Raw genomic sequence first — 25,785 nt, 5'->3', positions numbered from 1 at the left:
GCAGGAGGCAGCTGATCAATGATTCTCTCTCATCATTGATGCTTCCTCTCTCTCCCTCTCCCTTCCTTTCTGAAATCAATAAAAACGTATTTTGAAAAAATTAAAAGGAAGTGGAGAGCATCTTGCACATGTCCTGATGCCTGTGTGGTGGTGGTGTCTGTCTGAGGTTAGGTTTCTAGCCTGCTCTCCTGGATGGCTGCGTGCCCCACAACTTCCTGAGAGGGGGGTCTGGGAGGGCCTCCCTTTATTACAGAGAGGGGCCCCAGGGCCTGTGTACCACTGGGGCCAGAGAGGCGGGAAAGACTGGACAAGGAGAGAAAAGGGCCCTTTCTTTCTGCACCAGGCCTGCCCCTCCCACCAGGAGGCAGCAAACGGGATTCTGAGGGGCGGGGTTCTTACCTGGGAAGCTTTGGGGATGACTTGTTTCTTTGCTTCCCCTGCCGCCCTCCCCGTCTGGCACTACTGCAGTTGATTGTCACCCGGAGCCTTGCTCCCTCCCTCCTCGGCCCTGCTTGACGGGTGTCCTGTGAGAGCCTGTGAATGGGGAGGACGTGGGCGTCTTCACCCACAGCCCAGTCCACACCAAACCGGCTGGGGGAGGGGCTGACCCTACCTCCTGGGAGGCGGAGGGTTAATCCCCGTAGCTCATTGGCAGTTCTGCCTCTGTACAGGGCATGCTGGGATTTCCTCCCAGCTGTTTTACATCATGAAGTTTGTATGTTGGGGAAATTCCAGGGCACAGCTGCAATTAATCTGCATGGCCTCCATGCTAAGCAGGGAGTTCTGAAGGACCCGGTCTCCGCCTCCCTGCAGGATGGGGGCTCTGGCTCCCAGGCAGCTCCCTTCAGAGGGACCCTGGCCTGGGCCCGAGTCCCACAGGAGCAGCCTGCTTGGCCCAGGTTCACCCCAGGAGGGCCCTGGGCAAGGGCCCGAGACACAGAAAGGGACCCAGAACATTAAGTAAAAGAGGAGCCAGCACCCCTTATCCTATATAATAAAAGGCTAATATGCAAATTGACCCTAATGGCAGAACGACAGGTCGCTATGATGTGCACTGACCACTAGGGGGCAGACGCTCAACACAGGAGCTGCCCCCTGGTGGTCAGTGCGCTCCCACTGGTGCGCCTGCGTGGAAGGTGTGTAAGGGAAATGAATGCAACATGATTATAGTAATCAGTCATTAGCGAATGTTGTAGTTTGTTATTAATAATTATGTATAACAGGATATTGTAAAAATTAAGTTATGAGGTTTTTATTAAAATGTTTCTTACATACTGTTATATTGGCTGGGCCACAAAAATATCTGTTGTGGGCCATGAGTTTGACATGCTTGCTTTAGAATAAGTACTTCTTTCCCTCAGAACTGTAATTCCATGGCTAAGCTACAGGGGGCGCCAGCGTTTTTATAGGTATCTCTCCCCTCCCCCATCCCAATACTACCACCTTCACTTGTTTCGAAATGTTAACAAGGCAGAAGAGCATAAAGGGGACCCTAGCCAGTTTTGCTCAGTGGATAGAGCATTGGCCCATGGACTGAAGGGTCCTGAGTTCGATTCCTGTCATAGTCGCGTACCTTGGTTGTAGGCTTGATTCCCGGCCCTGGTCGGGCCTGTGCGGGAGGGAACCAACTGATGTGTCTCTCTCACATCGATGTTTCTCTCTCTCTCCCCCGCCCTTCCACTCTCTAAAAATCAATGGAAAAATACCCCTGGGTGAGGATTAACGACAACAACAAAAGTACAAGGGGGCAGTGACAGCCTTCCATTTCCCTGCCTCCCAGAATGCACCCCTCTCTGCACGCGCACACACACACCCAGCCCCCAGGATGGGCTGGAGCAGGAGGGTCCTGGGCCAGATGTGCAGCCTCCCAGAACTGCCTGTCCCCACCTGCCCAGCCGACCTGCAAGGGCCTGGCCTCAGTGGTGGGCAGGGCTGGAGGTTTCCACCACCTTCCAGCTTCCAGGTCTCAGTTAAAGTCAGTGAGTGAACACAAGTGCAACGTGCAGGTGATATGTGATAGATGGTACACTTGAAACCTGTACAGTTTCATTAACCAGCGTCACCCCAATAACTTTAATAAAATTTTAAAAAATAAAATGAGTGAGAGTGGACCTGACGAGAGAAGAGACCAGTGCGGCCTCCTCCTCCCACCGGAATTCCCCTCATCTTGGTAGGCAGGTGAAACGCAAGCAAATGATAAGTAACCAAAAGCGGTAGCTGTTGGCGTTACAGCGAGTGCTGTGTGTGTTGTTATATGTTCGTACCTTGAAGGCCCCAGGACCAAGGCCGACAGACCGTCGTCATGCAACACACAGTCTGTTCGGTACAAGCTCCTCAACCTGATGGGTAGGTCCTCACGGGGCGGTTTTGCCCCTCCAGGAGGCATCCGGCAGAGTCTGGAGGCATCTTTGGTTATCACACGCGGGCAGGAGAGTGGGGGCTACTGGCATTTGGTAGGTAAAGGCTGGGGATGCTGCTGAGCACCCTACAATGCAGGGGACAGCCCCCACCCACAGCAAGGAATTGTCCAGCCCAAAATGTCCCTAGTGCCAAGGTTGAGAAACCCTGCGTTAGGATCCTGCAAGCCTCTATGCCTGACACTCCAACACTCCAGCATTGTCCCAAACCAGGTTCAGGCGGCTCCTTCGTCCCCCGCCCCCTCCACACACACACACACACACACACACACACACACACACACACACATGATCAGGAGCATCCTTTGGGAGCCAGTGAGAAGGAAGGGTGTTCAACGTGTCTTCAGGGCTCTCAGTAGGGGACCAGGTGCTGGTAGAGTTGATGGATTCTGGGAGCCATCTGCTGTGTCTTGGGGGGAGCAGGGGCTGGGGCCACCACGTTAGCCCCTGATATTGTGATGTTAGCCCCTGATATTGTGATGGTCGTTGAGTTTTTAAAAGCAAATATTGTAGTTGTCGCTCCTAGAGAAATGGGTGTGATGTGTAGCACTCACGTGTGAGCTCTGGCCACTCGTGTGTCCCTATAGGAGAGCACCGATGTGTGTGCGTCCCTTCAGCTTCGGGTGGGCAGCCCTGTGCCAGGCACAAAAGGAGAGAGAGAAGCCCACCAGCTCTGGCTGGTGGCTCAGCTGGTTGGAGCGTCATCCTCTACACCAGAAGGTGGAAGGTTCGATCCCTGGTCGGGGTACATTGGGAGGCAACTAATCTCTCTTTCTCTCTCCCTCTCTCCCTCCTCCCCCTCCCCCCGCCCCATAAAATTCAAAACACAAAACCAAAACCACCAGAGCAAAGAAAAGTCTGGGGGTGGGGCTGGGTGTTCAATAAGTTGTTTTGAACAGCCGTCCGGCTGTGCCGTAGTGAAAAGTGTGGGATGTGAAGCCAGGAGACCTCTGCTCCAGCTCCAGCTCTCAGCGTGAGGGTGGGTGAGCCATTTGCCCTGTATTTACCTCCATCAGCTCCTCTGACAATTCGGACCGTCATTGGACCTGGCATGGCAGGGTCGCTGCAGACACCTCCGTTATGTGTATCAGGTGCCCTGAAGCGGCCCGAGCCACACAGGTGTCATCGCCGGGGAAATTGGTTTTAACGGATGGCGCCAGTGCGTGTCGAGGGCACGTGCCATGAGACCGGAGGACCCAGTGGAAAGACTGTCCTTATTTATGGGGCCCCCAATGCGCTCTTTCATTCTCACCCCCAGGTCTCCTGTAGCCAGGCCTGCCTGTCCCTCCGTCCCCCCCCCCCCCCGTCCCCCCACTGTCTGCACCGCTCCTGGCCGGGGTACATGTGTCCTTGGGTTGTTAATCTCCCCCGGGGACACCCTTCTGAAAGCCCAGCCCCTGCCCGCTGCCAGTCTTTGTGGTCGATGAAAAGCAAAGGGCCTCGGGTCCTCTCCTCAGCCCGTGCACAGCCCAGGCCAAGTCCTGACTCTCTTCCTGGAATTGTGCAACGAAGGCAGGCGAGGATGAGTCAAAGACTGCTTTGTCTCTGGGAGCCTCTTCCTGGAGCCACCATTTCCTACGCGAGATTTAATTCTCGGAGTAGCCTCGGCGCGGCCGTCCAGGAGCGCCCTGTCAGTGCCGACACGAAGACAACGCGTGCTCTGGCTCCTGGCAGAGACTGATGGTTTGCGTATGAAAATTACTGCTGCCTTTTGTCCCGCATCTCCCACATGCAGAGCACCGTGCGTAATCCTTCACATTGTCCCTAATCCCCCCCCCCCCCCAAAACCAGGAAGGTGAGTGACTGTAGCTTTGCCTGCAGTCAGGAACTGAGGCTCGGTTAGGACGCTTGTCTGGGTCACACCGCCTGCACTGGCGGAGCGAGAACCTACACCCGCAAGCGCTCAGCCCGAGCCCAGAGCAGGCGCCTCTCCCAGGCCCTCACTGCCCCTGCGCTGGCGCTTCCCAAAGACTGTGCCATGCCAGGTCAAGGAGAAGCATTTCATCTGAAGAGTGTGTGTCTGTGTGTGTGTGCACTCGCACATGCTGATTTATTACAGTAAAACCTCGCTAGAACGAACTAATTCAGGCATGGGGGGGGGGGGGAGTATCCATTAAAGCTGAAAGTCTTATAACATCAAGTAGGTTTTGAGAATGCGTATGTTAAAAAATTGGCAAACTGGTTAGTTTACCTGTTTTTACTTATGTAGACACATTTGTGTTATTTAAATGATGTCTAAAAAGTCTACTTTCACAGAAAAGTTTTCTGTATGTATTAAGTAATTTTAAATTTATACTGAATAGGTCTAGTAAATGCGTGCATCCATCAATCACCAAGAGCAAACAAATGCACACGGCTGGGGCGTGGCTTAGCGCCCGTGGGGACGTGGGCTAGCCATTCAAACTGCTGCAGAAGCCCAGCTGGCGTGGCTCAGTGGGTGAGCGTCGACCTACCAACCAGGAGGTCACGGTTTGATCCCTGGTCAGGGCACAGGCCCGGGTTGTGGGCTGGATCCCCAGGGTGGAGTGTGCAGGAGGCAGCCAATCGATGATTCTCTCATCATTGGTGTTTCTGTCTCTCTCTCCTTCTCCCTTCCTCTCTGAAGTCAATAAAAATATATTTAAAAAAGAAAAAACTGCTGCAGAAAGTCACACAGCTCTCAATAGAACCAATTACCACACTCGATGTGGTGTGATCACGGGCTGGTCATTTGCCGAACACTGTTTAGGAGCGGTGACTCGGGTTTAAATGTGTAGACTATAGCTGTTGATATGTAATACTTATGTCGGCGAAATTACTACAGTGTCTTTTCCGACATATGGCCTATTTGCTAAAATTTTCTTTAAATGACAGTGAATAAAAAATAATCTGTTTAATTATAAGCAAAGCTTAGTTAAAAGCACTTTAAAATTAACAGGATGTTAATTTTCACATATAACATACAGACCAGAAATTTTGTCCATTAAATCCGAAATCTGTTCAATTGTCCACAAAATCAAGGGTTTACTGTATTTGGTTTGGACTTCTACAATACAGTACTGCAGGAGACAACAGGGTGTATCTCGCATAACCTTTTCAGGGCTGAGAAATAGTATAATGACATAAAGATCAGCACTTGAGCCCTGGCCAGGAAGCTCAGTTGGTTAGAGTGTCATCCTGATACAACAAGGTTACGGGTTTGATCCCCAGTCAGGGCACATACGAGAAGCAACCAATGAATGCATAAATAGGTGGAACAACAAATCGATGTTTCTCTCTCCCTCCCTCTCTAAAATCAATCAATAAATTAAAAATTCATAAATAAAAAGTTCAGCACCCTGAGTATGAACCGATAATGCCCATGTGCCCGTGAGTGTCAGGCAGATGGTTTTCATTCATCCATCTATTCATCCATCCATCCATCCACCAGATTCTTCTGAAGAGGCTATGTCATAGGAAGCGTTGTGTGTGATGCTGAAAGACACGGAAAGGAAGGGGGTGGGATCGCCGTCTGGAGCCCTGCTTGCCCCAGGACCACAGCAGGCAGGACCTGGCCCTCACCGACAGGCTCTGATTACTTTGGCTGCTTCTAGGGTTGTGTGTTCCCCCAAAGTGACGGGGCTGTGGGTGGCGGTGGTGACTGTACATGTGTGCCTGCCTTGTGATGCCCATTCGGACAGTAAGGAGCGTGTGGTGAAGATGCACCACGTCTCTGATTCGCCAGTGGCCCAGCCACGGAGCCGCTCTGCTCTCGCGGGGCGCCGGGGCCTGTTCTCACCAGCCGCTTCTGTTTTCTGTCTCCTTTCAGTACCTGCAGATGAAATGGCCCCTCCTCGATGTCCCCTCCAGTGCTACCGTCAAGGACACCAGGTCACCGTCCCCAGCACACTTGGTAAGTCTGTTTCTCCTTAAAGTGCTCACCTCGGTGGTCACTGCTTCCCCTCCGGCTGCTGAAGCTGCTGTGTCTGGTGGTGTTGCCTCCAGTGTGTGGGTCCCTGAGCTGTCGGGTCTGCACTTCCCGCCCCCTCCCACCTCAGCGCACACACACACCCCTCCTGGGATGGTGTGTGATTGGAAATGCCGTCCCACCCTGGCTGGGAACCCTGACCCTTCTCTGCTGCCTCTGGAGCCCGGCTGCCCAGAAATGGTGTCTGCCTCCCTCTGTCGCAGCTCATTCAGCCTTTGCTGTCCCCTCGGAGCCGAGGCGCAGTGGAAGGGGCTGTTCTGTGCGGGATGTTCTAGGAAAGAAAGAGGTGAGGCGCATGCAAAGGGAATCCCCGCAGGGCAGCCGAGGCTCTTCTGCCAAGCCCTGTGGCTACTCGGGCTGCAGAAGGTGGTCGGAATGGTCCTGGGGGCCAGAGCTTGGGGCCCAAGCAGGTCTCACCTCCTCAGCACTTGCCACGGACTGAAAGTGAAAGCAAATAAGAGATGATCCTTGTGCCAAATAAGTGGTGATCCTCAGCACGACAGGGGTGAACCTGAGGAAGGGCCGTGCAGGATTAAAGGAGACAGATAAGAGAGTAAAGCTGGGGCTGGGTGGGACGCCACTCTCTCTGACGGAGAGACAGCGCCACCGCCTGCAAGCCGAGTCTTTATTTTATAGCCAGATTCCACGAGGCAAAGTAAGGGCCTGGTGAAGATGTTTACAATGTTCTCCCGGGTTTCGAATCTACTTGGTTACATGCACCTGAACTCTATCAAGCCCACATCACTCAGCCTCCTGCAACCACAGGTTCGGACCATAAGGTCAAGCTTACAACTATGGCCTTTGGCTATAATTGTGCTGGGATTTGCACGTGGCTCTTCCACGAGAGGATCGTGCCCTCTCATTAGTATGAGGCTTGAACCTGTCCAAACGCTGTAGCCGTTCTCCACAGATCCTAGCCCTAGCCGGTTTTGCTCAGTGGATAGCGCGTTGGCTTCGATTCTGGTCAACGACACATACCTTGGTTGTAGGCTCCATCCCTGTCTGGACGAGTGATGTGTCCCTCTCACATCCATGTTGCTCTCTTCCTGTCTCCCCCTCCCTTCCACTCTCTGAAAATCAATGGAGAAAAGACCCTTGGGTGAGGATTAACAAAACAACAAAACGAGATGATCCTGGAACCTTGCGTTCCCCATCCCTGGACTCTTCGTAAGAGCCGCCCTCGCCTGAGGACTGTGCCCCCCACAAGCTAACGGGTGTTACCCACTGAACAGCGAGTCTCGGAATCGTAGCAGGTGCAGCCAGAAGCAAGCCCAGCCGGCACGGCCTGCCCGTTGACAGGGAGACTCGGAACGCTTGATGTTTTTTTGAACTTCATTATGGAAAATGTCACGTCTTCCCTTCACCCACACTCCCTGTCCCACCACACTGGGTTGTTTTAAAACAGGTCCCACATACGTTCTTTCATCGCATTCAGGACATGATGGCATCCTGATGGTACTTTTTCATTATGAGCTTTGAGTCCAGTGAGGAGGAGGAGATACGGAGAGAGAGAAGTAATGGTGCCGTGAGCCCTTCTGATTGGCGGTCATCCTGAGCCCTCACAGGAGCAGGCCCTTGGTAGCTGAGAAGCAGCGCCATGCGCAGTTCTCCGATGACTGTCACAGCCATCTGTGGGGGGACAGCTGGCGAGACGTGTCTTTGAGCGGCAGTGAGTGGCGGGGCCGGCTGCTCCGGGGCCGGCTGCCCCGAGAGGTTCTGTGGCCGGTCCCTGAGAATGAGCAGCCCATTGACCAAGCTTCCCAGGAACAGGCCCCGGTGGCTGCCCCTCCAGATTCCTATTTCGGACGGCAGAGCGTGAGGTCCAGGCGCCCTCTGGTGGCGCAGTCTGTCGCGGTGGAGGTCACAGCCTCCCGCATCCACCCGAAACCTGGCTGTCCCCTCCCTGCAGCTCTCGCTGACTGTTTCAGATCTCTGCGGGCCCCACCCATCCTGTGGCCTCTCCAGCCCCCCGTCTCTGCTCTTCCCTCCACACACCGTCTCTGCACACGGTCTACAACCTCCATCCACTTCTAGAGGAAGTGAGTTCCCTTTAAGGCTAGCACGTGCACTCTGAGATTCCCATCCTTCCTGTTGCGCAGACCAGCCCATCTCGGAAAAATAAACTGTGAAGCCTGTGTCCAGCCCTCCTCTGCCTGTGAGCATGAACCCGTTTCCCTCCCAGTTTCCTGTCCGGCTTTTCACACAGGAGTTAGACCTGCCCCCTCCATCCCTGCACCGTGCATTGTGCAGTCCACTGCAGCCTGGCTCAGCCTCCCAGCTGCCATGGAAGCGCTAAATCCGGTCATTTCCCTGCTTTTTCTCAACACGGGTGACACCTGACAGTATCCACAACCCTCTGCTTTCCATGATCCGAGTGTCATCTGTTTTCCTCTCTAAGCTTCCATTTTCTTTCTAGACACTTTTCCTCAGTAAATCAGCTGCTCATCCTCACGTAGCTTAGTGTGACACAAAAATATATGAAGTCCTGCTGGACCGGCGTGGCTCAGTTCTTGAGTGTCGACCTATGAACCAGAAGGTCATGGCTCAATTTCTGGTCAGGACACATGCCTGGGTTACAGGCTCAATCCCCCCAGTGCGGGGCATGCAGGAGGCGGCCAATCAATGCCTCTCTCTCATCGATGTTTTTGTCTCTCTCCCTCTCCCTTCCTCTCTGAAATCAATAAACCTATGTTTAAGCATATATTACATATATATACATATATACATATGTATATGTATATATGTATACACACACACACACACACACACAGACCCTAAACTCTCAGCAAGGTTCAGTCCCCATGACTGCTGCCAAGCAAACATCAGCCATTGCAAATGTGTGCTCTGCAGATCCTCACTCAGCACTACACTGCGCTGGGCAAGAGGAAAGCATGGACAGTTGATAAAGTCACTGGAGATAGCAAAATGGATAATTTTCTAGTAAACTGTGTCGTGTGTCAACATAAGAAACATTCAAACCTGTGGAAAATTTCTGTGAGTTTGTTTGAGCCAAACTGTCAACAATGCCAAGAAGCAAAATCTCAATGGACTGAGATAATGCTCCAGAGACAGGCAGCTTTGCACCTTATTTCATACATTAGAATCTAAAGAGAAGACTTACGTTGGTTACATGGAATTCATTGGTGGTAGATTAGGGAGGCGGGAGAAAGCAAAGCAGGGAAACCTCTGGGATTGGATAAAAATAAAATGATAGACACATACACCTTTTACATAGTTGAGTACAGGATAGTTAATAGTCAACAACTGACATGATAAAAATAGCAACGAGGGGGATTCACAGTATCTGCCCTCGTGCATTGGTTGTGCCCTGAGGGGTCCAGGAAAGGGGCAGTTACCCTGACATCCCAAAAGTACGTTACCATGGATGCAAAAGACAGCAGACAGGGAGATTCTAGCCTAGGACATGAATACCTGCCATAAACTGCTTTTAGTCAAAAAGTTTCATTTCAGACCACCCTCTATGGTTATTTTAAGTATCTGGGTTTGCAAGGCCACCACACAGGCCGTCCCTGAGCTTGTCAGGCTAGCACGTGGCCCCTTTTCATCCACAATTATTCTCTGTATTCTGATATGAAAAAACAGAAACAGGCTTCAAAAGCTTAAAGAACATTTATGGGATAAAAGCTTACCGTTAACTTGACGTTCTACCAGTTGGAGAAAGAACACCATTTTCAGTTTTCGAATCCGAACATCCCATTCCCACTTGAGCTACATGCATTTGTAGGAGCAAAGCCTGAGTTACACGGGTGTGTGCGTGGCGGGTATGTGATACAGTGAGTGGGAATCCCTGCTCCACCTTTATTTGTGCAGCTTCAAGCAGATTACCTCACCTCTCTTTACCTTGGTTTCCTCATTTATAAGATGGGATTCAGAAAAGGATTTGGCCTTAGAGTTGTGCAAAAATGAGTTTACAATTGTGCCTAACACGAAGTAAGTCCTCAGTAACTGTTAGCTTACCACCATGGTTGTTGTTAAGAGAGGGAAAGACAATTAAAATACCATTTAATTAGCAGACTAAGAGGTGATGAGGTCCTGAATTAGTTGCATGGATTGCAAAGGTAATAGAGATAATGAGCCTATGGTATTTAATATCTACTCTTTCAAGAATATGATTTCACTGTCTGGGATGGGGCTCGTATCTTAGTTGTTTTGTTGTTTGTTTTAATATATCTTACTGGTTGAGGAGAGAGGAGAGAGAGACAGACACATCAATGATGAGAATCATTGATCAGCTGCCTCTTGCACCCCCCACACCAGGGATTGAGCCTGCAACCCAGGCATGTGCCCTGACCAGGAACTGAACCATGACCTCCTGGTTCACAGGTCGACACTCGGCCACTGAGCCGCTCCGGGCCAGGCTGGTATCTTAGTTTCATGAGCTCCGCTGGAGATTCTCAGGGCCCCTGACTGCAAATCAAAGGCAGAAGGGGAGGGAGTTGCGAGGTGACCCCAGTTTACTCCTGCGCACTCTCTAGGCTGGAGGCAGAGCCAGGACTCGAGGTTGCTGACGTAGTCATCGAGTTTTTTTATTAGAAAAATGAAAATATTTGATTACGAAATTTATTACAGAATCATGAGCAAAACATTCCACGATGAGTTTTGCCTGAGGAGAAGGGCGATGAATACCTGGAGAGAGTCCATGCATCAGGTCGAAGCTACCTCTCGGAGATGTGTTGAAACAAGTCGTAACTGGGCCAGTGTGGGGATGGAGTTCATTGCGACTAGGGTTTTATGCCTTCTAAACAGTTCTAAAAGCTAAGCAACAGGCCCGACTGTGTGGCGCAGTGGTTGAGCGTCGACCTATGAACCAGGAGGTCACGGTTCAATTCCCGGTCAGGGCACATGCCCAGGTTGTGGGCTCGATCCCCAGTTTGGGGCGTGCAAGAGGCAGCCGATCAATGATTCTCTCTCATCCTTGATGTTCCTATCTCTCTCTCCCTTTCCGTTCCTCTCTGAAATCAATAAAAATACATAACAAAGCCCCAAAAAAGCAGCTAATTAAGTAACAGTGATATTTCCTAGGTAACCCCTCACCAGCCCCGTCTTTCCCTCCACTCTCCCGGGAGCTCTACGCCCAGCCTTGCAAAGCAAATAGACACACTTCCAGACTATAATCAACTCCAAGATCGGATCCCAGCTGTCCCTTCACGTTTGTTTCGCCCACCACCTGTCGCCATGCCTGTTGCAGAGGAGCTGCTCCTGGAGCGTTTGTTGAATGACTAGAAGGATAAATGGGCTGGTGCACCCCTTCTGAAGCCCCTGTCCACCCCTGCGTCCAACCCCTCTTCTCATTCAAGATTTTTTTAAATTACTTGTTTTTTATTTTATTTTATTTTTTTAATATATTTTATTGATTTTTCACAGAGAGGAAGGGAGAGAGATAGAGAGTTAGAAACATCGATGAGAGAGAAACATCGATCAGCTGCCTCCTGCACATCCCTTACTGGGGATGTGCCCGCAACCCAGGCACATGCCCTTGACCGGAATCGGACCTGGGACCTTCCAGTCCACAGGCCGACGCTCTATCCACTGAGCCAAACCGGTTTTGGCATAAATTACTTCTTTTTTAAACCATGAAATGGTGCATGCACTGTGTAGAACACTTGGGAAGACGCCAGAGTACACAGAAGCAGACGTACAAAACCCCACAACGCGCGTTTGGTTGCACAGCGTTTCCATCTTGTCTCCGTGTGCACGTGCACTTGTAACTGTCTGCTGGGATGACCGCGTGCTTCCTTTAATGGGGGCGAGCGCCTGCGCCAGCACAGGCAGAGGGCCACTCCGCGCGCGCTGCGCTTCCTGTCCCAGAAGCAGTGTCGAGCCAGGGCCTGGAAACCTCCTGCTAGAGAGCGGCTCTCTCGCTGCTCCGCCGCTGAGCTGAGCAGCCTGACCACCTAGCATGCCAGTTCTCAAGCAGAAACACTTTAGAATTGTAGTTTCTCCATCATCTTAGCAGCCTACCTGTGTAGACTAGAAAAACATCCAAAACTCGTCACATGGCCGGTTACTGCTCTGCTCTGCCTCCAGTACTGATTTCAATTCTTATTATATAGTATTAACTTTTTTTAAATCACTTTCATCAAATGGCCAAATTTCTTTTTTTAAATATATTTTTATTTATTTTAGAAAGAGAGAGGGAGAGAGAGAGAGAGAGAGAGAGAGAGAAACAGAAACATCGATGTGAGATAAAAACATCAATCGGCTGCCTCCTGTACAGACCCCAACCAGGGATCAAACCTGCAACCTGGGTATATGCCCTGACCGGGAATCGAACCCAAGACTCCTCAGTGCGTGAGACGATGCCCAACCAACTAAGCCACACCAGCCAGGGCAGTATTATTTTTTTTATTTGGAAACAAATTTAAACATATATATATATTTTATTGATTTTAGAGAGGAAGGGAGAGAGAGAGAGAAACATCAATGATGAGAGAGAATCACTGATTGGCTGCCTCCTGCACGCCTCCCATTAGGGATCAAGCCCACAACCTAGGCATGTGCCCTGACCAGGAATCGAACTGTGACCTCTTGGTTCATAGGCCAATGCTCAACCACTGAGCCACACCAGCCAGGCCACACATGGAATTTTTTAAAAACAATTTGAGAGTAAGTTGGAGACGTTGTGCCCCTTTAGATGTATTTCCTATGACACCACAGCAACCACAGCAGTTATCAAAACGAGAAATTGACATTCCATATTATTATCTAACTCACTACATGTCCCAGTTTGGGTGAATGTCCCATCATCGCAGTATTTGTTACAGCCAGGCGGTTATTTTCTGGAGTTCAGTCGTGACCACACATCACACTGAGTGGTCGTGCCTCTTCCGTCTCCTTTGCTTTAGTGAGTTCCTTAGCCTCCGTCTTGCCTGACCTGACCCTGACACTTTTTTAAAATGCCCCTCTGTTTGTTTGGGTTTGTCTGATGTTTCCTGTGGTCAGGTTCAGGCTGTGTGTGTTTGGCAAGAACACTCCTGCGCTGAGGTTGTGTCCCGAGTGCATCGCGGGGCGGGGGGGCGGGCCCACGGGGTCCGTTTGTCCAGTCCCGGTGATACCCGCCTTGCTCCTTTGGTTCAGGGGGTGTCTGCCATGTTTCCCACTGTGGAGTTACTTTCTCCCTTTGTAATTTATAAGGCCGGCAGCGGGGAGGGGCCGAGGGCAGTTGGCCAGTCGGCCCTGCCCCCAATCAGGGTGTTGGGAGCCAATCGGGGAGGTTGGGAGCCAATCAGGGGGCCAGGCCAGGGGCAGGGAGGGCTGATCGGGGCCTGGATCAGGCTGGTTGGCTGCTGCAGTGAGCATCATAGCCTCTTGTCATTCCACTGTTCCGGTCGCTGGGCTTTTATATATGTAGATATTATTTCGTTGGTTTATTGTCTTGTCTCTTCAATTAGGATCTAAGTACCTTTAAGACAGGTGTTTTTGTCTAAAGTAGACGAGATTTTCTAGTGCAGTCACAAGACCTAGAACACTGCCTGTACATAGTAGGTACAACACAAGGACTTGTTGTTCTTATTGTTGTTATCTGCACTTTCTTTACTTTTTACTAAAAAGTTTTATTGTGGTATAACTGATATAAACATTACATTAGTTTCAGGATTACAGCACAATGATTCGATACTTGTATATGCTGCAAAATGATCATCACAGTGAGTCTGGTTAACATCCGTCACCGTCACTGTGGGATGTTCCAGCATTTCTACTCTGGGCCTGAGAAAAAGCAAGAACTTTTATTGGGATGTTTAGGGTTCAGGCTAGGGTTAGGCTTTCCTCAATCAGCCCCAAAGAGCCCTCTTGCTCACAGCCCAGGGATGACGACATCTGAGACTTTGCCTTCCTTGCTCTGGACAATGCTGCCACCTTCTGGGAACGAATAATAATGGAGTTTAAATTAAGATACCTACATTTTCAAATATAATTCACATTTTCCTGCCTTTACTTAACTCTGCCACTCCTTCAGTGCTCTTTGCCACCTCCTGATGAGGCCGCTCAACAGCACATGGTCAGTCAAGATTTCATAATACCATTAAGTATATTTAAGTGGGTATATATGTCAAATCATTACATTGTACACTTTAAAGATACTACAATTTTATTTGTCAATTATACCTTAGGAAAGCTGAAAAAATATTTTCGTTAAAAAATGATGGCTATAAATGATGTAAATAAAAAACATGCACACCCTGGTTGGTGTGGTCCAGTTGGTTGAACATGGTCCCATGCACCAAAGGGTTGCCTCCCAGATTGCGGGTTTGATCCCTAGTCAGGGTACATGAGGGAGGCAACCTATTGATATTTCTCTCTCACATCGATGTTTCTCTCTATACATATAAAATTTAAAAACAAAACATGCGCAGAGTCTTAATGAATGGAGATGTACCAAAATGATAATAGTGACTGGGTTGGGCTGGTGTGATCGTGTTTTCTAATGCTTTATAGCATAGTTGCAATACAGAAAAGACAAAACAACAACACCCATAATTCCACCACTCAAACAGAACTGCGGTTTACATTTTGGTGTACTTCTAGTCTTTTTTTTTTTTCATCATGGAGTTTATGTATTTTAATTATAATCACTAGTGGCCTGGTGCACAAAATTCATGCACGGGGGTGGGGGTGTCCCTCAGCCCAGCCTGCACCCTCTCCAATTTGGGACCCCTTTGGGGGATGTCCAACTACCAGCAGTCAGACATCTCTCTCGCAATCCGGGACCACTGGCTTCTAACCACTCACCTCCCTCCCTGCCTGATCGCCCCTAACCACTCTGCCTGTTGGCCTGATCGCCCCCAACTGCCCCCCAATGCTGGCCTGCTCACCCCCAACTGCCCCCACTGCTGGCCTGATTGCCCCCAACTACTCCCCCCCACCAGCCTGATCGCCCCCAACTGTCGTCGTCCCCCTTCCCCCGAGCCCCCCCTCCCCACCGGCCTGATCACTCCTAACCGCCTCTGCCTCGGCCCCCGCCACCATGGCTTTGTCCGGAAGGTCTCCCAGTCTAATTAGCATATTACCCTTTTATTAGTATAGATTATGTAATTATGAGCCTGCTGTGGCCAGGTGATAGGAAGTTGTTCATGGTCAGGTACCTGCAGGGTCCAGCCAGCGCCACCTAGAGGTTGTGGTTCAGAGTGGCCTGGGAGCTGGAGCCCTGGATTCCCGTCCTGCGCCAGTACTCCGCCTCATGTCTGCTCAGCCTACGGAAAATGGAACACGACTGCCATCAGCACACAGACACTAGCAGGTGCACAGGCTGGAGTTTCCATTATGAGAACCAAGTGGCACCAGATGAAAGGGAAAAAGGGCCTGTAGAATCTATGAAATGAAAGTTCAAACTGGAAGACAGCAGTTTGGAGTTCCAGCCCTGGGGCTGCCTCCAAATCGCCATCCTTTTTACAAGTCTCTTTGTTAAACAGATCTCTACTTGTAACTCTTTCACCTTATTTTAAAAAATTTATCTAAAAAGCCCTAGCCGGTTTGGCTCAGTGGGTAGAGCATCAGCCCACGGACTGAAGGGTCTCGGGTTTGATTCTGGTCAAAGGCACATGCCCAGGTTGCAGCTCGATCCCCCGTAGGGGGCGTGCAGGAGGCAGCCGATCAATGACTATCCTCATCATTGATGTTTCTATCTCTCCCTTTCCCTTTCTCTCTGAAATAAACAAAAATGTATTTTTTAAATAAAGATATTACAAAAAAAATTTTACCTAAAATAAAAGGTATGTCTATCCGTTCTCTCTGACCGAGATGTTTTGACCAGGTTCTTGGGGAGGCCAATGGTACAGAGAAGGGAGATATGGATCCAGTTCTGCCACTTGCCAGCTGAGTCACCTAACCTTTCTGAGCTCAGTGTCTTCGATGGCAATGACCACCACTGCCTTGCCAGGTTATAATAAGGCCTAGACAGTATGCCTCGCTCTGTGCTTGTAGAAGGAAGATCCTGTTGTTAAGGTAAATTACTTTAAGGCATTTAAAAAATCAGTTCGTTTTACCAGTACTAGGACCCACAGGTTTTTCCCATTTTTTTTTAAATATATTTTATTGATTTTTTACAGAGAGGAAGGGAGAGAGATAGAGAGTTAGAAACATCGATGGGAGAGAAACATCGATCAGCCGCCTCCCGCACACCTCCCACTGGGGATGTGCCCGCAGCCCAGGTACATGCCCTTGACCGGAATCGAACCTGGGACCCCTCAGTCCGCAGGCCGACGCTCTATCCACTGAGCCAAACCGGTTTCGGCAGGTTTTTCCCATTTTAACATTTCTGAAGTCAGGATATGTTGATAGGCAAGGGTTTTTTCTTTCGTAATAAGTATATGAAATAATGGTACTCCTTACACCAGCTAGTGTTTTCAGTGAAACGGCGAGGTAGCTAGGTCGGCAGAGGGAAGTGAGGCTGGGAGAGGGGCTCTGGGGCTGTGTCTGCGCATCTGAAAGTGGCACCGGTTATGTGAGCTGAACATGGATCGTACACACGTGTTTAGAAGAGGGTATGTTGGAGGCTGGGCACCATCCCTCCAGCTCCTGCTGGTGCTCTCCTGCCGTGTAGCCCGCTCCTCTCTCTCCAGGGCTGCGTGAGGACTGAGTGGGACGGGCATGGAAAATACCTGGCACTTTCTCGCCTCAGTGACGGTCGGCTGATTTCACTCTCCATCTCCTTGGCAACTGTCCCTAGTCTTTCTCTCCGTGTCTTTCAGTCGAATAAAGTTCCTGTCGTTCAGCACCCGCACCACATGCACCCATTGACGCCCCTCATCACCTACAGCAGCGACCACTTCCCCCCGGGCTCCCCGCCCACACACCTCTCCCCAGAGATTGATCCAAAGACAGGTGAGTCTGCTGCTGCGGGAGGGCTGCACCCCGAGCAGAGCTCCGAAGGGAGCGGGAGGGGCAGGCTTCTCTCCTCGGAGCTCCCGCTGGGCCTGGGTCCAGGTCGTGTCCTCAGCTGTCGCAGCCTTGACCACTGGCTTCAGCCTCTTCGGTTTTTCCACCTGTACGTTATCTGTACCTTCCGTGCCGCAGGGTTATTGTCAGGGTGAGAGGAAATTAAATCAGATAGTGCACAGGGCCTGGCCCCACAGCCAGCAAGTGGTGTGTCTGTTTCTATTACTTTACAACAGCGGTTCTCAACCTGTGGGTCGCGACCCCTTTGGCGGTCGAATGACCCTTTCACAGGGGTCGCCTAAGACCATCCTGCGTATCAAATATCTACATGACGATTCATCACAGTAGCAACATTACAGTTATGAAGTCGCAACAAAAATAATTTTATGGTTGGGTCACAACATGAGGAACTGTATTTAAAGGGCCAGAAGGTTGAGAACCACTGTTTTACAATCTTAACACTTTGGGAATGGAATGATCTGGCAGGGGTGGGGGAAAAATCTCTTTTTTTTATTAACTTTGATGTCTAGCACAGTGCCAGCTGTGCCTCCCTGAACGAGACTTCAGCCCTGAACCGAATGTTTCAAGCGGAGGAGTACCCACGCCCCGCCAGGCTATCAGGCAGCAGGGCTGAGCTGGCTTTTTTTTTAGCTTGTTCACCAGACCTGTCTATCCCAGGGAGCCACAGTCTTAATAAAGTTCCCAGTTACCGTGGCTCAGAGTATTTGGGGGTCCCGCTTTAGAGAAATAGTTATGACATGTTGCGGACAAGGATAACGGTGGACTTGGAGTCCAGAGTTCGTTTCTCCGTAGACGCAGGTTTCCTAGAGAAGCAGTTAGCTGGTGACTGGGGGTCCCGGGGTCTGCGGGTCCAGAATTTCTCATCCCTGTCTTGGACAGTAACCCCTGTATCGGCAGCTGGGAGTTAATCCTGCCAACAGAAATGGTTTCCACGTAGCCGGGGAGGCTGCACTGGTCCTGCCTCCCTGAATGTCCTTGACCAGTGGGCCCTCGGAGCTGGGAGGTGGCAGGGCAGGGACACGAAAGAAAGAGGCTGCCAAGCTCCAGAACCCTGGGGACCTGGGGCCAGGAACCTCCCAGACGATGCTATTTTAAGGTGGTCCGGTAGGGCCGGGGAACGGTCTGACACATCTCTCCTTGGAAGCAGGAATCCCCCGGCCCCCTCACCCGTCGGAACTGTCTCCGTATTACCCGCTGTCTCCTGGAGCTGTCGGACAAATCCCCCACCCCCTCGGCTGGCTCGTCCCACAGTAAGGAAACCGGGGGCCTCTCACCCCCGTTCCATCCTTAGGCTGAGTTCTGCTCTGACCTCCAGCTGCCCCACCCACAGGGCACCCTCTCACCAGAGCCCCAAGCTCAGACCTTCCTCCCCCAGCTTCCTCCCAGTCCTCACTCCTACTTCCTGCCCTTTATCCCTCAGCCTTTCTTCCCAGCTCCTCTTCTCCGCCCTGAATGTTCCCGTTTTAGCCAGTATGCTGACCAGGTTTCCTTGCTCCCGGCCCCTGCAGGCAAGGACAGCCCATGTACTCCCTTCCTCCTGGTGGCTTCCGGCACCCCTACCCTGCCCTCGCCATGAACGCCTCCATGTCCAGGTGAGTCCGGGGACGGGCTGTCTGCGAGCGTCCTTGCCATTTCTGCCCATTGAGCAGCTTTCTTTGGCAGCAAACGAGGAGGCCCAGGCTCCCTTTTCTCCCCCGTCTCCAGTAAGTCCTGCCCCGTGGTGGGAAGGACCCCCACACCCACAGGTTCCCTCTTCCCCAGTGTCTCTAAGAGAATTCCCGAGCCCTGCCACTCAGCCCTCTGGTCCCGCTCTCCCGCACACTGGGCTTTGTGGTGGGTTTTTTATTTTTCTACCTAGTTCCTGATGTGTCTGGTCTGGACATACTCGGAGAACCACTTCTAAGGGGTGGTATAGTTTTCCCAGACCCCGTGGATTGTCTCTGGCCGGCTTTACTTATTTGTATTACCTGCCTTGCCTTTGAGTTTGAAAGCTCTGTGAATCTATTTCTGGTGAAAACCCTTTTTCAGCCTGATTCATGGAGACGATTGTGTAACCCACTTCTTATTGAAGTAGAGTACATGCATCGTAGGTAGACAACTCATTTCACACAGAGACGGGGGAAGGTTGGTTTTCCCTCAGTGATGTCAGGGGAGGGCAGAGGGAAAGGAGATTTATGCGCGGGGCCAGCTCTGCCTGACCATGGTACCCCCAGTGACAAAGGAAATGCGACCCACAGAAGCCCGTATTTTCCCGTTGTACACCCCGCTTTTCCTCCTACCCGCTTCCAGCACCAGAAATAGGAACCCTGTGCATTTCTGGGGAAGGGCAGGCTTATTGGGTGTTTCCCAAACCTCATCTGTCCCGAGAGGTCAGCGATGGCCTTCCCTTCCTCACACTCGGCCACAGCAGAGGTGCTGACCCGCCTCTGCAGGAAGGGCAGGGGCCACCCACACCCACTGCTGACGAGCACTCGGCCTGAATCCCTCTTTCGTCCTCTCCACCTGCTGCACAGCCTGGTTTCCAGTCGGTTCTCCCCTCACATGGTGGCTCCGGCCCATCCTGGTTTGCCCACCTCAGGGATTCCCCACCCCGCCATCGTCTCCCCCATCGTCAAGCAGGAGCCGGCACCCCCCAGCCTGAGCCCCGCCGTGAGCGCGTGAGTACCAGGCCTCCGGGCTGGGTCACCATTCTCTAAGCAGCAGCTGCTATTTCTTTCTCTCTCCTGGTGGCATTGAGCGGGCAGCCCAGCAGCCTCCCTCAGCCAAATCCTCTCCCCCAGGAAATTGTTCCCTTTGGCTCTCTGAGACATTCCGCATCTTTTCTCATTAAAAAAGGTTTTACAGCCCGGCCGGCGTGGCTCAGTGGTTGAGTATCAACCTATGAACCAGGAGGTCACGGTTCGATTCCTGCCTGGTCAGGGCACATGCCCGGGTTGCTGGCTTGATCCCCAGTAAGAGGCATTCCCCAGTAGGGGGCATGCAGGAGGCAGCAGCAGATCAGTGATTCTTTCAGATCATTGATGCTTCTATTGCTCCCTCCCTGTCCCTTCCTCTCTGAAATAAATAAATAGATAGATAGATAGATGATAGATAAATTTTTAAAAAAATTTACAGTCCTGGCCGATGGTTAGAGCATTAGACCTCGGCCCGAAGGGTCCCAGGTTCAATCCCAGCCTCGGTTGGGGCGTGTGCAGAAGGCAACTAGTTGATGTCTCTCTCTCTTCCCCTCTTCTCCCTCCCTTCCACTCTCTAAAGACCAAATGAAAAAGTATCCTCCGATGAGGATTAAAAAATAAATTAAGTTCACAGTCAGGATTTAGAGGCGACAAGAGAACCGGAGAAAGCCTTTAGCTTCCCTTCTCCCATGATGCACGTGAAAATGTGAGGCCCAGAAAGGCGGCTTTTCTCAGGTCACAGGGCTTGGTGGCAGAGCAGAGGCTAGCACCAGGCTGTAAAGGGCAGGAAAGCCAGTCAGTGCCTCATGCCCCAGGAGAGCCCACCCCTTGTTTCTGCCCAGGGCGCCCCACCCCTACATCTGTATCATCTGTGGCCAGTACAACCCAGCCGCCACCACCCCCCTGCTCCTCCGTCTGGGAATTCTCCTTCCGTAGGGTGTGGCCCAGTGATCCAGAGGGCTGGGTTGGAACTACTAGTGGGAGGCGCTCAGGTGCTGAGAGCAGCCACTGGCCGCCGGAATTCACGTTCCTCCCCTCCTCAGAGCGACGGCTCTTAGTCCCAGTGGGAGGCGGGGGTTGGTGAGCTGGGTGACAGCTGACACCTGCTAACCCACTTCCCAGGAAATCACCAGTCACGGTGAAGAAGGAGGAAGAAAAGAAACCCCACGTGAAGAAGCCCCTAAATGCCTTCATGTTATACATGAAGGAGATGAGGGCCAAGGTGGTGGCTGAGTGCACCCTGAAGGAAAGTGCCGCCATCAATCAAATCCTGGGAAGAAAGGTAAGACTGCCCTGACCCGCCAGCTGTGTGGCCGGCGTCCCTGCGTCCCCTGCTCCCTGTCTCTGACCCTCTCCGCTCCCTCCCACAGTGGCACAACCTGTCCCGAGAAGAGCAGGCCAAATACTACGAACTGGCCCGGAAGGAGCGGCAGCTTCACTCCCAGCTCTACCCGACCTGGTCAGCCCGGGACAACTACGTAAGTGCTGCTCAGACCCCAGAACAGCATCGGCTCGCGGAAGGGGGAGGGGAGTTGACGACATGAACGGAGGACTCCAAGGTCAGGGGATGCCTGTATTTCTAGAAATAAGGCAGGCAGGTCCACAAGGGCAGGGTTCTGGTGTCCTGACAACAGACTTAAACTTGTGTCCCTCCTGTTTGATGGGACTCGGCCTCTGACCCCACTTAGGGCTAGCGCTGGTGGTGGAAGGTAGCCAGGGGTTCCTGGCCGGGGGCGGAGTGGCCAACACGTGACTTCAGCCGGCATGTCTATGTCCCTGAAACGGCAGGTTTTTGTGTGCATGTTCTCATTGGCTCTCTTCCGGTAAGAGGGTTCGTAGGTGAATTAGATTTTTCAGTGGGACCTAGGACCCCTCCAAAGGGCCTAGGGAAAGAAATGGAAAAACAAGTCTGAAGTACAGCGACAGGGTGGGGCCTTTCAAAAGACAGGACACCCGAGCTGGAGGGCAGGAATCGAGGGGTAGGGGCACTCCAGGAAGACACACTTCTGAGACTCTGGGGGGTTGAGTGGCCCCCCTTCTTACCTGGGCATCCCCCTGAAAAGCCAGGTGTTCTGTCTCTGTGGCCTCTTCCTTTGGCCGTGTTTTTTAGGGTAAGAAAAAGAAGAGGAAGAGAGAAAAGCAGCTGTCGCAGACACAGTCCCAGCAGCAAGTCCACGAGGCAGAGGGTGAGTCTCAAGGAGCCGCTGCCTCTTTCCTTTGCCTCCCGCTGTCCCAGCTGCTCTGCCTGCGCGTGACACTGCACCGGATGGAAACAGGGACAGTGCTGGGTGACAGCTGCCTGTCCAGGGCCTCCGCCTCATGTGCTCACGCAGGCATTACTGTGATCCTCGTGTTAGAGATGACCAGCTAAGAGCCGGGGAAGCTCAGGGATTGGATCCCAGCACTTTCTCACTTGGAACCTTGGGCACTTTGGAACGTGCTTCAGTTGCGACTTATTGGAGGGTTAGGTTCTAAAGTCAGTGTGTAAGGTAAAAACTGAATGCCGTGGAAATCCCCTCAGGAAGGCGGATATTAGGGGCCGACGTACTGCCTGTCAGTGGACCCAGCAGAACCAGCTTTGCTGCCAGTGTCTAGTTGGTCAAACACCAGAAGAAATAGTTTGCTCAAGTTCAGGGGCAGCCTTGTGCCAAAAAAAAAAAAATTGTGTGCGCCAGAATCACACCTGGCACAGAGGTTCACACTGTGGCAAGCACTTAGTCATGCCTCTCATCTCATGCTCACTCCAGGATGGGTATAAAAAGCCACCACCATCTAAGTCAGCTGTTCTCAACCTGTGGGTCGTGACCCCTTTGGCGGTCGAACGACCCTTTCACAGGGGTCGCCTAAGACCACCTGCATATCAGATATTTACATTACGATTCATAACAGTAGCAACATTTCAGTTATGAAGTAGCAACGAAAATAATTTTTTTAAAAAAATATATTTTATTGATTTTTTACAGAGAGGAAGGGAGAGGGATAGAGAGTTAGAAACATTGATGAGAGAGAAACATCGATCAGCTGCCTCCTGCACACCCCCTACTAGGGATGTGCCTGCAACCAAGGTACATGCCCTTGTCCGGAATCGAACCTGGGACCCTTCAGTCCGCAGGCCGATGCTCTATCCACTGAGCCAAACCAGTTAGGGCCGAAAATAATTTTATGGTTGGGTCACAACATGAGGAACTGTATTTAAAGGGCCAGAAGGTTGAGAAGCACTGCTATAAGTGGTCTTCCTTCCTTCCATTCATCTACACATGAGCACACACACATAAATTATGAATATGCTACAACAACCCACTGCATGCCATGCTGCTTGTAAGCAGGTGCCACACTATTCCCACTAGCACCATAAGCTAAAGATTTTTAAAGCAAATTGACTGGAGATCCATCCCCCAAATGACGAGATGTGGGCAAGGAAGACGATGATGCGGTAGGCGGAGCTGTCTTCCCTCTGGTCAGACACTGAATTGTTGGTGTTTACTGGCATTGCCCCTTCTCTCTGCTCTAGGCATCCCTGAATGCAGCTTCCTCATCTTGAAAGCTTTGGGTGCAATTCCAGGTCCTCGCTTCCCTCCCAGGAAGGATTCTTGTGTTTCCAGACGCTGTGCATAGCCAGGCCTCTTCTGCAGCCTCTGCCTCGCCAGAGCTACTAGCTGCTCACTCTTCCGTGTGTTTTTCCCCCAGGTGCTCTGGCCTCCAAAAGCAAGAAGCCGTGTGTTCAGTACCTGCCCCCCGAGAAGCCCTGTGACAGCCCTGCCTCTTCCCATGGCAGCATGCTAGACTCCCCGGCGACCCCCTCCGCAGCCCTGGCCTCCCCGGCTGCCCCCGCTGCCACCCACTCGGAGCAAGCCCAGCCCCTCTCCCTCACCACCAAGCCGGAGGCCCGGGCCCAGCTGGCTCTTCACTCGGCTGCCTTCCTGTCAGCTAAGGCTGCGGCCACGTCCTCTGGCCAGATGGGCAGCCAGCCCCCACTCCTCTCCCGGCCCCTCCCCCTCGGGTCCATGCCCACAGCTCTGCTGACTTCTCCCCCTTCCTTCCCGGCCACGCTCCATGCACACCAGGCCCTCCCCGTGCTCCAGGCCCAGCCTCTTTCCTTGGTCACCAAGTCTGCCCACTGAGCTGCCCTGTGACCTATGCAGGCTGTCAAGTGACCCATCGAGTAGTAATGATTCAGAAGAGGAAGGAAAAAAAAAGGAAACTTTATTGGTCAATATTTGACCACCCTGGACTGTTCTGTAAAGTGACTGGTAACAGCAGCACTTTACATTTTGTAGATGTAACCAGTAGCTGACCTTAAGGCTTTTTTAAAAAACAAAACAAAACCCACAAAAAAAAATCTTTAAAAGAAAGAACTGAAAAGTAGTGTCATTCTTCCCGTACATGCAGTGGTGGACGGACCTGGGCAAAAGACCCTCCTCTCTCTACCTCTGAGATCGCCTCCTCCCTCCTCCCGCCTCCCCCTGTGCCCCAGCCCCCCACCCGGCTGCGTGGCCACTGCTGCGACTCCTGGCCTGTTGCTTCTTCATCTAGACCCCATTCCCGGACGTTTCTTTTGATCTCGCCCCAATTCTTTGCTCAGCTCCATGGTTCCTGCCTCCACCCCTTCGCCCTCTGCCCAGTGTTAAGGCTCTCACCGTGAGAAGACCCTGCCTGGTTTGTCTCCACCAGCACCCTCCCCCCAGTGGCCCCAGCCTCCAGCCTCCAGCCTCCGAAGGGGGAAAGGTCCTCTGAAATGGCTCTTCCCTACACACAAAGGGACTCAAGGTGCCTGCCACGTCCTTAGTGACGAAGTCCGCGTTCCACCCTTCACCAGTCAAGACCTCCCCTCACAGTCCCAGGGCGGCAGACAGGAGCTGCTCCGAGGCTCAGTCTAGCTGTCTGCCAAAGTTCTAAACACCCTCCCTCCCCCTCACCTCACGTGCTTCTGTGTGTATTTCTTTTTGTTTTTATGGGGTTTTTGGAGCAATTTGAACTCCCAATAAGCTGTTTATTTTCACAAAAGAAAATAAAATTGCAATTGCAAGACCTCTTGAGTGTTTTAATCCTTTTGTTGAATCCAGTCCCCTCCCTCATACCAAGCCCTGTGCTAGTTTTGCAGACATGCTAAGAGGATGAGCGCTTTGGAGAAGGATATAAAACATGCCTGACACAATCAGATACATCCAACCCAACCTCGAATGGACATAACCAGTCAGTACCAATAACTGGTCCAAAGGAAGGAACCCTTTCCTTCCCTTTGCCTTTTAACTGCCGAAATATGAGAGGCGTCCTTTGTCTGCTTAGTACTTAGCACTGCAATTAATTTTTCTGTAACAGCTTTATTGAGATACTAGAGGCCTGGTGCACCAAAATCATACACGGGGGTGGGGGGGTCCCTCAGCCCAGCCTGCACCCTCTCGCAGTCCAGGAGCCCTTGGGGAATGTCCAACTGCCGGCTTAAGCCCGCTACCAAGCCTGCTACCATCAGTTGGACATCCTTAGCACTGCTCCAGAGGCGGGAGAGGCTCCCGCCACCACTGCTGCACTTGCCAGCTGTGAGCCTGGCTTCTGGCCGAGCACTGACCACCAGGGGGCAGCTCCTGCGTTGAGCATCTGCCCCCTGGTGGTCCGTGCACGTCATAGTGACCGGTTATTCTGCCATTTGGTCGATTTGCACATTAGCCTTTTATTATACAGGATAATTCATGTAACATGTAATTTACTCATTTAAAGTATATAAATTGGTTTTTAGTTGTGTTCCCAACATTTGCAACACCTACAAAAGAATCCCCATACATTATTACTCTGTGTACATCACCCTCTGTTTCCTCCAGCCCCAGGCAACCAC

General features: G+C 51.7%; 1 protein-coding gene across 1 annotated transcript in view; it reads left to right on the top strand.

Moving 5' to 3' along the window:
* TCF7L1 (transcription factor 7 like 1) overlaps positions 1-24,986 on the top strand; it is a 157,447-nt gene extending 132,461 nt beyond the window's left edge. The window contains exons 4-12 of the mRNA XM_081101145.1: positions 6,205-6,288; positions 17,073-17,205; positions 18,428-18,530; positions 18,789-18,872; positions 19,794-19,937; positions 21,078-21,237; positions 21,326-21,433; positions 22,066-22,141; positions 23,643-24,986. Of these exons, the coding sequence (XP_080957271.1) occupies positions 6,205-6,288; positions 17,073-17,205; positions 18,428-18,530; positions 18,789-18,872; positions 19,794-19,937; positions 21,078-21,237; positions 21,326-21,433; positions 22,066-22,141; positions 23,643-24,076 (1,326 nt within the window). The 3' untranslated portion in view covers positions 24,077-24,986. The remainder of the gene's footprint in view (positions 1-6,204; positions 6,289-17,072; positions 17,206-18,427; positions 18,531-18,788; positions 18,873-19,793; positions 19,938-21,077; positions 21,238-21,325; positions 21,434-22,065; positions 22,142-23,642) is intronic.
* The last annotated feature ends 799 nt before the right edge of the window (positions 24,987-25,785 follow it).

Source organism: Myotis nattereri (assembly GCF_964212035.1).
Source record: "Myotis nattereri genome assembly, chromosome: 10".
Lineage (NCBI taxonomy): Eukaryota > Metazoa > Chordata > Mammalia > Chiroptera > Vespertilionidae > Myotis > Myotis nattereri.
Note: the sequence above shows the minus strand (reverse complement) of the source record. Positions and strands in the feature narration are given on the sequence as shown.